Below are 19,168 nucleotides of genomic sequence, written 5' to 3' on the forward strand. Positions count from 1 at the left end.
CGAGAATAACGGCGAGCTCGTCTCGGCCATTATGGGATGGTAAACGCGGCGGAACGATTTGCGTACGATTCCCAACTTCCGCTCAATAAACGCACCTCCTCATCGATTTCGTATCAATTAACCGTTTTAATAAGTAGACGGTTTACCCAGTCGACGCTGTACTCGCTCATGAATACCAAATGCTAGCGTTAATTTGCATAACCAATTGTTTCTGCTGAAAAGCAGCAACTCTCAGAAACTTTTGGTGCCCATATTTAACATTATATTTACTCATTAGCGGCCGTTACACCGAGCTATTGCATTATAGAATACTCTGTTTCTCTTTTTATTCAAAATTCATTCGCAATTACGATTTCTGGGTATATTAAATGCAGGTAAACACGTTTCGTTGAAATAATTAAGCTGGTATTTCGGCAATAAAAGTTTCATTTTTTATAACGAAAGTTTCTAGCTCGAAAAACATTTATACGCAATAAAAATAACAATTCACGAGTACAGTAATAACGAGATTCATTTCCCTCGTCATCAGAGAAATTTTCTCGAGGAACGATAGGAATTGAAATCATCTAGAAGTTATCAACCATAAAATTACTCCGTTAATGGAGGAAACACGAGTAGACGCGTAATTAGAATGAAATTTGAAACGAATTATTCGCGAGATAACGAAAACCGAGAAGTGGTCATGGTGCCGGGCGCCAACGGAAGCGTTGTGAAATTCAGTTTCAATTATACAGCGCCGAAGCACCGATAATCACGCAGGTGTAAACGCACCGCATACCTTTTGCGTCTCGTGTCGTAATTCCCAACTCACACCGAACGATTCAACGCCTCTTTGCTGTTGCTGTATTTATGATTCCAGTTTACGATCGTTCCTTGAAAAAAGAACGGTACGGTGGCTCAGAGCGTTCGTTTTAAACGTTCATTACTACTTAATTCGTTGAGTGTTGTTCGGGTGATCTTATTCTCGTAGTAATCGACGATTTTTTATGTAACTCAACTTCCTTTGGCACGTGCCTTTGTAACATTTGTTGTTCTCTAAGTGTTTCTGATATGGACCTACTTGTATTTTAATTTATTTAAACGGTTATGTTTCCTATTAGATTCTTACACATAGAATGTCATTTTGTTTACCTAAGATAAAACCAAAATACAAAACCTTTTCAACCACACAATTTGTTTTCCCCTCCCAGCAACCATTCGCAACCTTTTCAATGCCACTCGACCAGTTCCCATATTCGCATCGTATGAATTTCAAAAGCATACAAAATGTCATTCGACGGGGAATAAATTCCACACGGATGAGGTTATCCACTTTTTGTCGAACGAAACCTGTAGTATTGTCACGAAAGAGATAAAAATTCGTTCGCTAAGTCGGTTGTCACAACGTCGACAACGGAATACATATTGGCGCTTAATTTCGCGTCGTACGGGATACCGTACGACAGAACTGTCCGTGGGAGCGGATATATCATACGCTGCAACCCAATAGTATCGGGTTTTATAATTTCTCTAACTACGGGAAGTCGTGGAACTCGAGCCGCGTTGTACACCCGTTGCTAGGGGAAGAGATGAGAGAGATCAATGATACGCCTTCCCGGAAACGATGAAAATACCTCGCGTCGTTTCGTTTTCAACAGCGAAGCCTATCGATTCCGTGAACACTGGTACCGCGAGTGTTTGTTAGCCGCAAAAGGCCAGGTGGCTTGATCTTCCATTTGCACCGGTATGCCAGTTAGATTAAACGAGCTATTAAGTTGCACGAACGCGATTGGCGAACAAAGGTCTGATTTTATCGGCTCGGATCGCCGATCGAAGTGTTTGGCTTCTGAATTACACTCCGCTAACACGGTATTGCCTTTTGTCCTAGAGAAGGAATCTGGAAGAGTTTATGCTTTTCTTTTCTTTTCCAATTTACGAGGTTTTTTTGCGCATTCTTTACTTAACACTTTCAATGCCGGACATACTCATGGAGATATTTATGCAGCTAAAATTTTATTCCTATACAATTGAAAACTGTATAATCTAACATTTAAGTTAGTATTTTGTTTTACAACCCGATCAAAATTCACGAATCCCATTCAGGCTTATTTTTGTTTAACGTATGTCTTCAGAATTAATTTTTACATTCCTCGGCGAAAATCCCTGCCACCTATATATAGGTGATGTGGCGATGAACGTGTTATTTTGTTAAGTACAAACGAGGATTTTTCATTAAATCACTAGCATTTTGGTAAACATTTCGAGAAATCCTTCGTTCATTCAAGTTATCGTGTAGTATAAAATATTTTTAAATGGCTAAAGTAGAGGATCTCCTCAAAAAGTCGTAAGCCTGGTAACTCGACGGAAGATTCGTTTACGGAGAAATCATAAATGGTGGCGTCTCTCGGGTAAAATGAATTGCCTGGATGCTCCGAAGCGGTTCCCTTCCGAAATTCCGCCGTTTCCATGGCGCTATATTCCGGGACGTGGAGTAGCGCCATGGTCGTAAATGCAGAATTTATCTGCATTCATGTTTTCACCTCGAAGGCGGGCTTCCCCGCTGTACGAGACCATAATCGCGCTATTGCATCTGCAACGGGGGTCGTGTGTTCCCTCGGAGGCACGTACCGAACTTCGTTACGCCGAGTAATTTCCTTATCTCGTCGCTTGCACTTTCGACGGGCATAACGAACGGCAAACACCGGACCCGTTGAAATCTCATGGCTGAGAAGAAATTACGTTTCACCGTTGACGAGAGACGAGGAATCAGTAATTAGTCGATCGAGTGTTTGCCCTCCTTTTCCGGTTCCGGGCGTCCGATGCCACTCGTAGACCCACCCAAACTTCTCGCCACTCCCGTTCGGGTCAATTAACGCTCCTGGCAAATTGTCTGAAATCGAATTGTCCCGTCCACCAGCGTCCTGGCGCTCTGTAAGCGCCGGCGTCGCCTGAAATTCGCTCGCTTTGGGCGTCGGCGCGACTCGACGATCGAAAACGAGCAATTTTTGGAATTTTCCTTCGAAAAAACTAGAGTCGAAATAGTAGTGTTTTTGGAGGGAGTTTGGAAACGTTTGTGCCAATTTTCATCGAGAAATATTCATACGAGAAGACAATATAAGCATTGCTGTTCGAAACGCTCGAAGTTGGTGTTTCCAAAATGAAAGGACGATCGTGAAAATTGTTTCATTCTCGTTCGAAGAGTTTCGTGTCGACTAGTTGCGTAACGAGGTGAGATTTAGGCGAACGTTGTTAGACCGACCGCTCTTTCGGATTACTTCCGCGATTAAAAGCGATAGGATTACTCAAACGACGCTTAAATCCGGTCCGCGGGTACTAAATGCCAATTAAACGCAGGCTTCTCGTTAGCGGCGTCGAGTTAGTCCAGGTGTAAAATTTTATGGGTAGGGAAGGCTTTTAATAAACCTGAACGATGTTTATGGTCATAGATTTATTGGAAGACATTACTTTCGGCTTTCGTCGCCCATGTATCGCTTTATGACCGATGACCGTGTAATTGCTACCAGTTGAACGGTTTTCGATGATGCGTGCGGTGCAGGGACGAGCAAAATTTTATTCGAACAGTAAATAATAAACGTCAGCAACGAATGACAGTCGAGAGTATTGTTTCTTCCTTCTGGTAAAAAACTTATTTTTATCTGGTTTCTAAATAAAATTTTCTTGAGAAATATTTTATTCTACAATAAAAATTCCAATTTTCATTAAATCAATACTTAATCATAAACAATCGTTTACCTGTCACTCGTTATTTGACGTTTGTACATATTACTTTTATCATAAAAATCAAGGACTACTGCAAAAACCAGTCATTTCTCCCAATAAAAAAATAAAAATAGTATCCCAATTTATATAGATGACTGGTTCTCGCCCACGGTCTCTAATTGCCCCCATCTTCGATCCAGAGTAAACGTAGTCACATATCGTACAAAAAGTGAATAAATAAAAAAAATGACTTAAACTATCTTACGGTCGTTCGATTTGCTAAGTCTCACACAAGCTGGTACGCCACGGATGGCACGGTGTCCTGTAAGCACGCGTTGTACGGCGAAAGGGAAGGCTGGTATCCCCAATCGTAGTTGGATACGTAATTGTTGTAACTTGGTGGCAAAACGACGAATCTGACGTTGGGCGGATAAGTCGTTTCTTGCAGGCTCGGGAGTTGATAAACTTGTGCTCCGGCTGCTGAGTTATACGACGCCAGGGCATCGTCGACGTTAGGAGCGACGTAGCCAGGATTCGAGCAGGAGCAACGGTAACCTCCGCTGGTCGCGACGTTGGGCGCCGTGTATGCTCCGCGATAACGACCCAAATGACTCGTTGTGATTATTTTCGTCTTGTGGTGATGGTGGTGCGAGCCCACCAGCTCGTCGTCCGCGTTATACATAGCCTGCGTGGTATCCTGAAAACGGAGACGGACGTGTCCATTACTACGTATCGATTAGGAGTCGTCGCCAATGCTAATCGACTTTCTGTCACACGACAGTCTTGTCGATGTGACGAGAGCAACGTTCATTTAAATATTAAATAACTAATTAAGAGTTTACGATTCGCTCGATGCAGATCGATAAGGTCTACTTACAGGTGTTTGAGGTTCGGTAGGGCCGTTTGGCGTCTCTGGTCTCGGCGATCGAAGAGGAGCAGATGGTGGTCTAGGATCAGGGAAGTTTCTCTGTTGATTTGCGACGATGTTCTGCGTCAATCCACTCTGCTGTTGTTGCTGTGCGTCAAGACGTTGCACCGATATGGAATTTTTATAGTCTCCGCGGTTCGTATTAGGATAGATCTGCTGTGACGGAGGTGTAACCAGATTCTGCGTTTGCTCCTGCGATGTTGCTCGAGAATTCACTTGGGGCGATACTTGTGGTTGTGTCTGTTCGTTGATGATTTGATAACGAGGGTTGAAGGGTTCAGAGTATTGATGATATCCAGGGTGCAGGTTTGATGGATTCAGACCGAACAGGGTAGAACCTTGATTCTGTTGGCTATGGCGAACATCCACGCGTTTGTCTGTTGAAAAAAGTCACGTTAGATCTCGGTCAAAATCAGGATTAATGTAAATAAGAATATTCTTGGGTCGAGCATTCATTTCGTTTAATTAGATCGCGTTTGTATGCTTTGCCTGATCATCGCCCGATAAGAAAATATTAAAGAAGCTTACCATTAATATATTTTTATCTGGCGATGTTAATTCTTTTTTATCTGATCTTAAATCTACACTCCAGTGTTTACGTTATTCCAGTTTCTAATTAAATTTAATGTGCATTCTTGGCGGTAATTCAAGCATTTATTTTATCCAGTTAGAATTAGTTTGTACAGAAATTTGATCTTACCATCGAGGTTTTTCGTAACTTCTCCGTTCTGACTTTGCAAATCGACGACCGGAGGGACATTTTCGTTTAGGGTCGACTTCGTGGCCACACCCACTTTTGTGCGTTTCTCGGTGTTTGACCCAGGACTGGATTCGTCGGTGACAGACCTCCTGAGACGACTATGTACTGCCTAAGAGAAGTGGTTTGTTAATCGATTATCGTTATCCCTGTAGCATCAAAAATAATTTTTCATTCAGTATACGTCGAATTTCTGTTCAGTTGCGCCGATTTAAGAATTTCATTTTTGTCCTCTACATGTTTGAAAGAGTTTCACTTCTTTATTCGGAGATGAAGAACTTTTTATTACTCTGAAATACCCATTGCATACATTCTTCAAAATCACGAATAAGATAGGTGACTCTACCATAAGCAACGAACATTTTTACCAAGTTTTATTTTAGGTACATCTATTGTTTTTAAAATACTCTCAAATAAAATTAGAATGGTCACGTCGAATTCAATTATGCGACACTTACCAAAGGAACGTATTGAGCTGGAATGGCTCCAGATATTCCCTCGAATCCACGGCCACTGAATTGGCTACCAAGTAAACGTTTGTAAGCCTTGGACGAGTACGTCATCTGAGGTTGCATGGGCGAGTACGACAGTCCATTGTCAGGCTGGTGCAAATTGCCATACACTGGATGAAGCTCCACGTGATAACCATGGTCTATCGGTTGATGTTGTATCTCAGAGGTGCGTTGATGAATTCCCATAGGTTGCATTGGTCCAAGTTGTTGCTGTTGTAACTGCAAGCGTGGTTGTCCGTAACCTGGTTGCACCAGAACGTCAGCAACAGCATTGCTGACTACGAGTATGGCCGCTGAAATCTAATGCATAACATTTCCCAAAAAGTTTCAATAACTTCTGCAACGTGCAGCAAAACTTCCACAGCAAGTTAAAGTACCTGGACAGGGTACTTTCGAGCTGTCAATATTCAATCCTTTATCATTTATCGAAAATGTTCTCAGAGGACTGAGAACTTTGAGAAGAGTTATTTATAGGAATATTCTTAAAATTGAGGTTCAAGGTAGAAAATGATTAATTGATGGTTCGTAGTTCTTTTCTTTAAGATTAAAGTCGAAGCAGTATTAAATTAAAGTTCAGATTTTCAAAGACTCACCAACGTCCGCTGCATCATCGTTTGTTTCACTTGTTTCGTTTGTTGTTAGCCGTTGAAAAGTTCAATCGAAACTGCGAGTCGCAGGTCCGAGCGCTTGTAAATTAATCCAAGCACCTGCTGATGCCACAAAATTTCGCGATGCACGCACCAGCCAAATGTGGCAATTTACGAATTCTTGTGATTGCCTATTCAGGTCGGCCTTTACGCGTTTCAGCGAATTCTTTCCCGTATTCTAGCATCTTTTATTTTTATATCGCGCTCACTGCGATGTCGCAATATTCGCCTGGGCGAAAAAACACGATTCATCCGAGGATTTCTTCGAGGTAGCTTTTTCCCTGGTCGTATTTTATCTTATCTGCGGAACTCTATTCATAATTCACGACCTTGCGATCAGGAACCGCTTCCGAGCAAACTTCTATAATGATTTTTCTCGGTTTCGCGATCCCTGAGCTTTCTTGGGGTCATTTGCACCTCGTTTCCACAGAACCTAAATTTCCAGAGGGATACAAAGCAGTAGATTTAGAGGATTGTTCGAAGTAAGGGCTCGTCGTATTGTTTCATTTTTAATATAATTTTGGAAACACCATTCTTCGACTCCTAAAAGACAATTTTACCTAAATTCTTACTTGATTCTTACCTGAACCGCTGGATCCATGACTTATATCATGGTTGTTCATATACAGTCAGTCCCATAAGTTACCCATATTCGTACCCTCTATATTTATTAAAGAAATTTGTCTAAATTAAGTGATAGGTTTGATGTTTTCAAATAAATGTTCCATTATAATTCTATACATGTCTAAAGTTTATTTCTGTACATATATGTATATATATATATATATATATATATATATATATATATATATATTTATATATATATAGTGAAAAATTTGTTTGAAAACATCACGCCTGGCATTCAATTTAGACAAATTTCTTCAATGAACATAAAGGGTATAAATGCTTACGAAACTGACTGTATAAATTTCGTTAACTTCTTACCTCACAACGTCGTATCAGAAACGTGGTAAGTCGATCGGTCCAAACATCAATAAAACGTATCAGAGACCTGAATGTCCCGACGGACCCAGTTATCGCTTATGAAACGAGTGATTGGAAATTAAATTGTAAGGCAAAGGATTAAAAATTAACATCTTTCGATAAACAGATTTTTCGTCTGAAATTATCAGACTGCCCTCTTGAATGTTCGTCAATTACGTTTGACCTACACTGTCGATGCTCCCCTAACGTCCTCCTTAATGACCGTAAAACCCCCTGGCGCGCTACCTCCCACGTTGAGAAACGTGATTTTAATCCAAAAAAATAAACTCGTCCGACCTTATCCGTTGCACTAGACACGAGTATGGGAATGCTAGGAATAGACTCGGAAATCGTTTGACGCGTACATGTACGGAAATAAGCGTGGATAATTTATTAGCTGCGGCTTAAATATTCACATTCGTGGAGTAGTTCAGTAGGAGAACGCTGGATCAACGTCCGAATCTATCCACCCAGTTCGCGTGGCAATCAGGGCATGTCAGCAGGGCCAGTGGCCTCGAAGTGCAACGAACTTGTAAAAGCAAGAATTTCGCGCGTTCCTTACGTGCATACCATTAGTCAGTTTCGCAATACCGCGGTATCGTTCGAACTTGATAATTCCAGCGAATCAGATCGCGTTACGCTGAATACAAGAATTATCGCCAAATTACAACAGAGGGGAACGATTGTAGTGTTTGGTTGCGTTCTCCATTCGCTGACCCGCATGTATGTGCGTTTCGTATAAATCGCGACGTCGCTGGAAAATTATTTTTGCAATTCTGTTAGAAACCTGGTTGCGAAATCGAACGACACCGTGGTCATCTTTAACTTATGCGCAACTGAAACCACTAATCCATTTTTCTTTTTGTTTTGCTCTTGCGTAACCAATTCCGATCAGAAAACGACACGTAGATATTGTCAGATGTAGTCTCAGAAACACCTAGACACTGGGTTATTATTAAACAATGTTGATTCACACTTGGCGATATGTTCCAATATGCAGTTGTCACGGTAACTCAGAGTTTCTTCAAATCTGTGTATTTGAGACCAGCGAAACGATGACTTAAACCGCCCCTAACTTTACGTGCTCTACAAAATTATTCAAGTTCATAACGTCTCTTGTACACAGAAGGTCATCGATTCGTCGATCAATGATCCATAAACGACCGCCGTCACGTAGAAGCCACCATCTACCCAACTCTTTGATCAAACACTGTAACACTACCCAAAGTACCCATTGACCTCTCTTTGTGTCCCGTTGTCAATGAACCCTCCATCGAATCCGTCGCGTCCAGAAGGTCGAGGCTGTAATTTCTCTGCTCTGGAAACTGTTCAGGTTGCGTATTCGGTACGTGATGCCGGCGGCGCATCTGACGCTGCGCGAGGAGGATGTGGTACGACTAACCTTGGAGTTCCTCCACAGCCGCGACCTTCACATCTCGCAGCTCTCGTTGGAACGGGAGACAGGTGTAATAAACGGTCAGTACAGCGACGATGTCCTCTTCCTTCGTCAGCTGATCCTCGACGGACAATGGGACGACGTGCTGGAGTTCATCCAGCCGTTGGAGGCGCTGCCCGATTTCGATATGAGAAAGTTCACTTACTCGATCCTACGCCACAAGTACGTGGAACTGCTCTGCATCAAGTCCGAGGCGAACGTGATCGCAGCTGGGACGAACGGTAGCGTGGACAACGCAGTCGAAGAGGTGGTGAAGGTTCTTAGCGATCTGGAGAAGGTCGCGCCTTCCAAGGAGGAGTACAGCAGCCTGTGTCTACTCTTGACGCTTCCAAGGCTCACGGACCACCTCCAGTACAAGGACTGGAACCCCAGCAACGCCAGGGTTCAGTGCTTCCGGGAGGTGCACCCTTTAGTGGAGAAGTTTCTCCCTGGGGACAGAAAGAGCTCCGATCCCGGTCATCCCGTCACCTCCGCGAAGAACGATCGGCTGATACAGCTGATCATCAAGGGCATCTTGTACGAGTCATGCGTTAATTACTGCCAGGCCAAAGCTACCGGTTCCAAGGAGAGCGAGCAGGTAAGACTTCAACTGTTGAAGCTTTATCAACGTCGGCTAGTTTACCGACTTGGATTCACGAGTATCAATCATATTTACACGGACCATTATCTCGATGTTTCGTTGGTTTGTTGCTGCCTCATCGCGTGCCTTCAGCGTATTTATAATGATCGCGTTTCCGTTTACCCTCCTGTAACTGGTTAATCGATTGAATTGTGCAACTGCTTTCAACGGGGTACGGACGCGTGCCAGGAACGTTCAGGGTGAAATGAAATGAAATATTTAAAAAAAATTTTATTTAACGTATATTCGATAAGGATACAGGGTGTTCGGCAACAGGTGTCTGAAAGTTTAACACGTTGATCACCACGTCACCCATATAGGGTGACAGTGCTTTTCACTGAAAAACTAAAAAAATTAATTCTGAAATTTAATTGTCATAGAAAATGAATTTCAATGAAATACTTAAATTTTGATGAAGTTACAAAACTAATTACCACAATAAATGTTTTATTTCGCAGTTTTCAATAGTCTGTAAACAAAATTTAATCGCAATAGAAATTTTCAATAGTATTAGCCTGGCAGTGAACGTGTCTGACCGTGAGGGGCTCATACTACTGCTCGTACTACTACTCAAGGCGGTGCCGTAGGTCCCTCACTGTCGACGTCCTTTATCCATACGTACAGCAATCATGTTGTTCATCATTTGAGCCGTTCATTACACAAATCGAATAACTTTCTAAACCAAAAAGTTGAGAAATGCAATGAAATAATGCACATTGTTTTTTAAAATTCCCTTTATAATATAAATTCAAATAAATATTCAGAAAAGTTCTTTCCTTCTCAGAAAAGTTGTTATAAATATAAAGAGTTATGACTGTACCAAGTGCTTTGATATGTAAATTTAAGATTTTTCAAAAAGTGGAGTTAGTCGATCGGAGTTTATCTCTTTTCTACACCTAGATTCATTTCGTTTCATCTGATTGCACACCCAAAGTACCTTATTTTATTTATCTATTTTATTGCTTCAAACCATGAATGTCTTATACAGCGTACAATAGTTGTGATAATTACAATTTATTTACATCAAATTCTTACATTGCAGTTACTGAGAAAGCTACGAATAATTTTTAATCCTTTAATATCCGCTTCACTCAAAAACGAGCTAATGCAATACGAAGGACGATATTCGTTAATGAGAAGCATATGAAACAGAACTCCACCTTGGTAATTGTATTCAAGGCAGTGGCAAATTTCTTCACAGGTGGAGATGAATTTCTCCAGACTGCTGGACGGCTCCGTGGGGTTCAGCGACTCCGACCTGAGCTTGCTCTCCTGGCTTCAGAGCATACCACCCGAAACCTTCGCCGTTCCCTTCGCGCAGCGTACCTTGAACGTGGACGTCGAGCGACTGGAGAGACCGTCCCTGGAGACCTCCTGGACGGAGCACATGTTGATCACTCCCATAAAGCCGAAGACGTTCCCTCACAGCGCGATGCCGTTCACCAGGCCGCGATCCGCGGCCGACATGATGTCGCGTAGCCTAGTGCCAGCCTTGGAAGCCGGCCTAGGACCCAGGAGTCCTGGACCTAAAAATACACCTATACCGTCAGCCGCGCTAATGGCGTTGTCCACGGGCGATATAAATCCCATGTCGAGATCGTCTTTCGCGAGCTTTCATCTGACCGGATTCAAGAACAACAAGCTGATGAACACCAGCGTGGACAGGCTGTTCGAGAACGAGGGCGACGTCTTCCTCAGCTCGAGCTACGCTGAGTTCCAGCAGTTGCCTTCCATCCAAGAGACCATCGCGAACAACAACCAGCCAAAGGCGCCGCCTAGGACCAGGGGGCAGTCAAAGAGCCCAGATGGTGAGCCATGTTCTGTTTTCATGGAATATTAACACATTGTTCACCGGCAATTTTACGTAGAAACGACTTCATGTTATCCGCTATCATTTCGTAATTTTTTGTACTACTGAACTACTGAGTGGTATAAACCTAAATACTGGGAAAAGTATATTCGACTGTTAAAAAGGAATCAAAAACCAACACAAGCAAAGCTTTTGTAATGTATATCGCTGTGGGTTTCATGAGTTAACTCGTAACCGGTCAGCAATGTGTTGAGATATTTCAGAGTAATTTTTGATTAGTTTTGATCTGTTTATCGAAATGAAGCAATGACTAACTCGATCATCGTCTATACTGTTCTTTCATTTATAATATCTTCGAGATCAGAGTAGATCAAAGACGTAGCTCAGACGTCAAGTACAAATTATTCTCTTTCGTAATCGTGTCATTTCCCCTATGTCAGACCCCCTATTGATATTGCAACCCTTACGCCTTTAACGTTACTCGTCCACCTTTTGACGAAGGTACTAAGGGAGACCCTTCCGCGACCTCTACGCCTGAACGTAGAGTGGCTGGCAGGGAATCCCCGGCACCATCGACGGCCAGGAGTTCTAGAAGGGATTCCTTGGCCGAGAAGCCGACGGGGGTCGCGGCAAAGATTACGGAACCCACGGCTGTACCTGCTCGAACCTCTCTGGGCGGCGAGCCGCTCGAGCAGAGTTACAACGGCGATCTGTTCAAAGAGTACCAGAAGCAGAAGCAGAGGCTGCAGGAGAAGTTCCAGCAGAGGGAAAGGGAATGGGACGACCTGGTCAGACAATTATCGACCCCGTTACCCGCGCAGGTGGTCGATAATAGACTCCAAGGTGACGGGTAAGTGAACGCTGCATTATTCGCGTGGATGGGCAATATTCTACTCTAATTACAGGATGAAAGTGATACATAGGGTGAATGAGGTTCTTTGAAGTGTAGTATTTGACAGAGATTGTCTCGTGCGCAGCTACCTTGCGCACGTGTGAAACACTTTGCGCATAGTGTATCTTAGAATTTTGTGTTTCGCGAGGATATAAGATAAAGGTCGAAGTTCTAATTTTTATTTAAGAAATAATATAAACAGTTGTTTATCTGCTATTGTATTCATGTATCTCTTATCTAAACGAGAATTTTGCCCATCTTCCATTGCCCGTAGTTTGCTTATCGAGGTACTTAGCTGTGATAAATGGTCACCGTGTAATTCGAGCGGTTTTGTGCGAGGAATCGTCATCGGTAAATGGTCGAGGAACGGAACAAAAGCGTATTGTTCGGGTCGTTTCGGTGCTCTGCTGTTCACAGGCCGGAGTACCGGCGATTATCAGTGCCAGTGCATTCGTAGGGAAATGGTACGCGATGCTTCGAATTAACTTTGGCTCGCTTCCCGGCGAGGCCACTCGAAGCGAGATAATCGTGATTCTAAGCAAATACGATATTGTTTTCCGGCACAAGTCGTCCCGCGGTTGTGCCGCGGAGTCAATCAAATTCGAGTGGTTGGCTACATTCTCTAACAGATGGCAGCAAGGGAATGCCTTTGTCGCGCTTATTATGGCACTAAAGCGCGCGTCGAGAATAACTCGTTCGGTCTAGACAGCAACGTTGGCGCCGATCGAAATAGCTACAACCGGCGGGAAACGCTAAAAAGAAAGTGAAACTATTTTGACGACTTGACAGTGACCCCGACAACTCGTCCCCCGGCAGTGGTCGTTTTAGCACATTCGTTTTTCTCCATTTGTTCAACCACTAATTGGTACCGTGTATTCGCAAAACGATGTTGGCACTGCGAGGTATTTCAATAGGCAGATATACACTGAGAAATTAGTTTTTATTTTACGCGCGTAATTGTATCTAATTTGAAAACTAAAGTATTCGTTTTGAACGAATATGAATATGAACGAAGTAAATAAGCGACGGAGTTCTGGTTTATTCTTTTTGCTTTTGCGGTATTATACAGGATTCTACGGTATAATGTATGAGTATTTATTCAATTCTTCGATAAGATGATTCTATCATTGGAATATGCGAGCCTCGCCAGGTGCATCAAGAAACATCGTGTTTGATGGGGATCATGTATCGTAATGATTGACACACCGTTTGAATGAAAAATTGGATAAAAATCTTACAATTGATGACATGGTCAATTATAAAAATAAACGTACATTGCACCGTGTTAACTGTTATTTTACTTACCGGACGAGCAAAACGTCTTCGCGTTCTCTCAATAGATGGCGTTTACCAACACTTTGCCCACGCGCTTAGAACAATAATTCTACCTGTGACAGGTGAGCTCAGAACGGCAATTGTAGCTGTTACATTTGTAGTAGGACTTGAATTTATTTATCAAAAAAAGGAATTCCTTCTGTGCAAACTTATCATCTTATTCATATTAATTTAATTTTCTTGATAAACGAAAAAGAAAGAACCTTCCCAATGTTCATTTTATAGAATTTAAGAATCACACTTTCCAAGCGTCTTTTGTTCTCCGTATAATTTTATATAATGGAAGAGAACAAAATCTCAGAAAATACGTATTTCGTAGTTTGATCTGTAGTTTAAATACACAAATTGTCGTGAAAATTGACTACCATTTTCCAATAAAAATATATTAATGGTAATATTTACATAATTTATAAAAATGAATTTTTCTGAAAACTATTATATACCGGATACTTTGTTCTTTTACGGACAACTAGCACCAGCCACGGATCCTGGATGTTGCGCCTACTAATCTAAATCTAATCTCATTTTACACTTTACACTGTACATTTTACACTTTACACTTTACACTTTTTATATCTAAAGATCTTATTATAACTTCGCAGCCATTAACTCGATATTATTCGCGACGAAGGACCGTTCGTTTCGAATTGAATATTTACAATCCATATAGTAACATTCAGTTTTCGATTAAATATTAATAAGAATCACGGTTCAGAATAAGTATTCATTGAATAGAGTAATCTTGAGAAACTTTCCTATACCGTTATATCTGTTAGCTGGATTAACTAAAAATTAATTTCTGACAATAGATGCATTAATTATTAACAATATTTGTTCAAGCAATGACCGAGAATATGACTTTGCTGTAATAGTACACCACGCGGACAGCGGTAGATGCTTTTTCTAAAAATGTTCAAAATCATTACTAACCAATAGGTAACTAGTTTTTGATTTCAGTCACCAACTAATTACGTTTCTTTTGAGTAACTTCGTGTGCGGACGGCCTAATAGTTTCCGAGATATTGGATCACATAAGTTTTGCCCCGATAGATCGCTAAAATATCACACTGTGCGTCGCTTCACAGAAAAGAATTCCATTTTTGCGCAAACTGCCGCGAGCTTTCGTTTGCTTTCTCCCTCGTCAAATATTAGTCTTCGGGCTTTGCGTGGGCGATTTTCTTGAAAGTAGCCTACCGTGCCCGCGTTCTGTTTTCCCACGACCACGTGCACCGACAGTTTCCCAGTGGACAAATCAGGAGCGGCGGGAAGTCATCCCTCGTGAACGTCGCGCGCATTCCTTTTCGCAAGCGAATAAACGGTCCCGGCTGTATCCTCGTAAACGTCGTGTAACGGGCTAAAATTACCGTCTCCCCGAGATGTCAAGTGCGATGTATCTTTTCTGCAAGGGCATATCGGCTGCATCCGGTGATAATAATGAAACCCGCCTCCGACTCGTCGACGTCGACGTTCTCTTGGTCCGATTCCATTCTACTCCGTTTCGCGTATTTAACCGCTAATCAAAGTCAGTCTCGGGAAGATATTCCATGATTTAGGAAGATAGGTAACTGATACTTGTGATTTTTATTTAGAGAACTATAATTTTGTTTGTATGTTCATTCGCCTCTGAAGCAGGCTCACAAATTTTTGTGTCAAAATAGCGTCGATATTCAAGAATCGATAGCCTCGAATTCCGAGTTTAATTAAATTCGTTTCTATGCGTAATAAAATATCTTTTATTTGTTGTAAAAATATTTAGAATCTCAAGTTACCAATGTATCAATATTTTTATTTTATTTTTGAAAATTCCTCCAAGGAAGGCAGTCGAAGTATATATTATTCATTTACCAAAGGACAACCAACTCTACTGGGTACAATCATTCCGATTGTACTAGTCCAGGTGATACATTATGCCGACGCACACCTGTTCACCTTCTCGCACGTCAGAAATCGCGGTTCCTTATCTTTTATCTACCGCAATAGTTTACAGGGTTTTGTAACCTAAATAACTTTCAATGACGTCGTTTGTTCGCGGTACATATTGGCGATTCAAAGAAATGAAAGTGGAATTCGAAGGAGGTTTATTGGCATCGACCGTTGACATTGTTCCGTGTCCGGAACCGGATATATCGGAATAGTACGTGCACGATTGTCGCTGGGGGGAAATCGTGACAGTGCGGGCTCGTCATTGGTCGTGTCTCATCGATGATTCTCGTCCCATGGATTCGATATGCATATTTATGGTCCCATTGTTCCATTCACACACGTACGTGCACATTTCTGGTATTGTGTGCGGCGTCTAGACTTATGAATTCTTATAATAATTCAGACAAGTGGTAAAAAAGCCAGCTGAAGGAAGACAAGGCAAAGATTTGCTCGGGTAAATAGCCATTGTCTCGCAAACGTTTGCAGAGTGATTTCGGTAGCTTTTGCTACCACAGTGAGAACAAGTAAGAACTGTTGGTAATTAAACTTTACTCTTTTTTACTCCTGACAGTAAATTCGTCATGAAAATTGCAAAATGTAAAATTATACGAAAGCTAAACTCATTTATTTAAGTTAAATTCTTTTGATCACCAACGTAAATGTTAGAATTGATTCATTTTGAAAAATTGTTAAGTAGTATTTTGTGCACATCTTTAAATACAAAGTGCGCCTGCCCATTTCAGTTTAGTTTAGAGGACCGATAACGACTTCTTGCTTTCGTCGTTGCTTCGAACCATAGGTGAGCGACGTTTAGCTCGCTCCGAGAGCCACAATAAAGCGTTTGCAACGTGACGAACCTGCGGTAGCTAACCTTGGTCTGTTACACGTGCGTATGCAAACGGAGTCGCGTTACAGAGGCCATCGTGGTCGAGCCATAAACGATGGATCCGTATGATGTTACTGCTGGATGCTGACGTCTGATTGAATTACTGTTAATGTTACCTGAGATTCGTATCTTCATTATCATATTTGTTCAATTCATTGTTCAGTGTTTCCTTCGTGAACGTTCATATTAACTTCATCATACATAATTACTTGTATTTTTTGAAAGATTATTCCACTATCAAAAACGATAACTGAGCAAAAACAGCATCATTCTCTTTCCACCTGTTTACATAACATTTATTATCCAAACTGGCCATGAAATTCATTGTTACGAAACTGACACAATGCCCGGCTTATCTGCGTCGTATCGCAGAAGAAATTCAATCGCGAGATCCTGTACTCCGGAGTCTTACTTTGCCTCATCGAGGACCCACGTTCAATTGACTCATCCATTAAGAGGATCGATTGACGTATCTGCGCGTAGATTAACTCCGACCGTTCGAGTGACGCGCGGAAAATCGATTCTGGTACTCGTGAGACATGAAAATCCCGAGATCAGAAAGAGCAAATTAACGGATACGTTGGAAAATATTTTTAGTTCGAGTACTCGACGAAATTGACTAAAAATAAATGAAAGATAAATGCAAAGTAATTGAAAATGAAACGTAATAGATTTTCAAGAAGAACGAATACAGTGTAGCTGAAGGTTGAATCCAAGAAGATGGAAACGTTTCGTCCCAAATTTAGTTCTCTTCGAGGTTTATTTCAAGCATGTTTTCGCGAATGTTTAGAAAGATACGAATATCCACGATTTACAAGTATCAACAGGACATTCTTCCAATACTGCGCATTCGTAGACGCACTAACGACTCTGGTTAGCGAACGCGTTGACACGTCCCAGGCGAAAGTCGCGGAATTATTGAGGGCCAAACGCGTTTCGAGTGTCTGGCACTTCGTTAACCGCAAAATATGACGTATTTAGACGGTGTAACGTGCGTTTTGCGGTCGTTGAAATAGGAGACGGTCGAGGAGTCCTTGATCCTTCGTCAGGTTCAATAAACGAGGTCGTTTTCAATGATTCACTTCGTTTAATTCCCTCGGTCCATTTCTCGAAATGGTGATACTTAATAACGAACCAAATCGTACTTTCCATTAAAAATCTCTTTGTTATAAATCTTGTTATACGATGCATCCTCGGCTACCGTTTCATTAGAACAATTAACTCTGTCGCAACGATTAATAAATCTTATTTCAACGACCACAATGGAAAGGTCTCGTTGAAGATACTTTCGCTTATGCAAGACTGCAAGAAGCTTCTCGGCTTTTATCTGATCGCGATCCTTCATCCTCTGAATATTTATGTCTGTTTTCTCGCTTTGGCGAGCAACATTGTTCGTTCGTTACTTTCTTCAGCGGAGATCGACAGGGCAACTCGAAGATTTTCTTGGCTCTCCTAACGCGTTATCCAGACATCTCTCCACCTACTTGCGTTCGCTGTGCGAGTGTCGGCGCGCAATTAGCTCGCGTGGCCAGTCGAGATCGGTCACAAACGTTGCTTTGTTTGAGATTCGCAACGGGTACCTATCTTGAATTACGGCGCTTCGTTAGCGTCGAAGAATAGCAGGTGTTGTAAATGTCTTACGTGGAACGGTGCATCGGGAGTAGGTTACTCTGGTTTGGTTCAAGGTGAATCGATTGCAGGCACCGTTTAAGGAGAGATGAGAATGTCTCCTTTCGCAATAGTTTGTTTTCAATCATATTTGGTTACATTGTGCTCGATTACGTAAAGTTACGTTTAGCGTGACCTCTTGGAGCCTGTTGTGCATTGTACTGTGGATTTTAAAGTTACTCTTGAATGCAAAATAATTAATTTTTTGCGATATTATGGACCATGTGTGTTCGAAGATCAAAGAATAATAAATAAAACAATCGTAGCTAGGAGTAATGGAGACATTTGGAATTTCAGTGACTCGTGTCACGTTGCAATTTACGAATTATTCCTCTCGTTAGAACGCATATATTGCAAATGTCATGCTAAACTGTGACCATCAGTATTAGCTTGTACCGTTACAAAGAATGTTTCGTGGAAGGATATTCTACATAGCCGTACTATGTTCGAATAATAGAGCCTTTTATGTAATAATAGAGTGTTCCGATCGTAGAGCATTCAGGTAACGGAGGTTCGAATAATCAAGACTCTACAATAATAAATGTCTTCACATGTGTACCCATCACGGTTCAGAAAAAGTTTATTTATGGATATTCAGTGTGAATTCACAAATTTCACATTCCAGTTTTAATACATAGAACATTCCAAGTTTTTAAAATGCCACGATTTCAAAGTTTAATCAATAGAAAAGTTTAGCAACGAATGCCTCTGTTTCTTTGAATTGCCAGACTGCTACGTGTCGGTGAAACTTTCAGTTTTTGCTACACATTTTCTCCACCTGTAACTAATATATGTGAACAGTCATTAGAAACATCATTAATCAAGTGTGTGTACACTTTTACTGGCGAAATTGGTGTGCGTATAAATTTACTACCAAGTACGTGCTCTGACTACCAAGTTCATTAACACGATAACATTTCCAGACGTACAGATAATTGCAGGAATGTTTGTTACTTTTCTACGTGGACTCGAAAAACATTCGGGAAAAATTCAACGGAGACGAATGTAGCTAATCGAAGGAAAAAGAAATTAAATTTGCAGGCATTATTACT

General features: G+C 41.5%; 2 protein-coding genes across 4 annotated transcripts in view; one reads left to right on the forward strand and one right to left on the reverse strand.

Moving 5' to 3' along the window:
• Positions 1-19,168, forward strand: part of LOC128895049 (WD repeat-containing protein 47) — a 92,790-nt gene that overhangs the window by 18,735 nt on the left and 54,887 nt on the right. For all 3 annotated transcript variants that reach the window (XM_054157271.1, XM_054157268.1, XM_054157269.1), the window contains exons 2-4: positions 8,861-9,560; positions 10,804-11,410; positions 11,914-12,262. In XM_054157271.1, the coding sequence (XP_054013246.1) occupies positions 8,880-9,560; positions 10,804-11,410; positions 11,914-12,262 (1,637 nt within the window). In that variant the 5' untranslated portion in view covers positions 8,861-8,879. The remainder of the gene's footprint in view (positions 1-8,860; positions 9,561-10,803; positions 11,411-11,913; positions 12,263-19,168) is intronic.
• LOC128895060 (uncharacterized) lies at positions 3,413-6,645 on the reverse strand. Its single transcript, XM_054157293.1, has 5 exons — positions 6,490-6,645; positions 5,843-6,196; positions 5,328-5,496; positions 4,577-5,004; positions 3,413-4,396 (listed from the first exon to the last, which is right to left on the reverse strand). Exons 1-5 carry the CDS (start codon positions 6,505-6,507, stop codon positions 3,986-3,988), a joined length of 1,380 nt encoding a protein of 459 aa, XP_054013268.1. The 5' UTR covers positions 6,508-6,645; the 3' UTR covers positions 3,413-3,985.

Source organism: Hylaeus anthracinus, unplaced genomic scaffold (assembly GCF_026225885.1).
Source record: "Hylaeus anthracinus isolate JK02 unplaced genomic scaffold, UHH_iyHylAnth1.0_haploid 4, whole genome shotgun sequence".
NCBI lineage: Eukaryota > Metazoa > Arthropoda > Insecta > Hymenoptera > Colletidae > Hylaeus > Hylaeus anthracinus.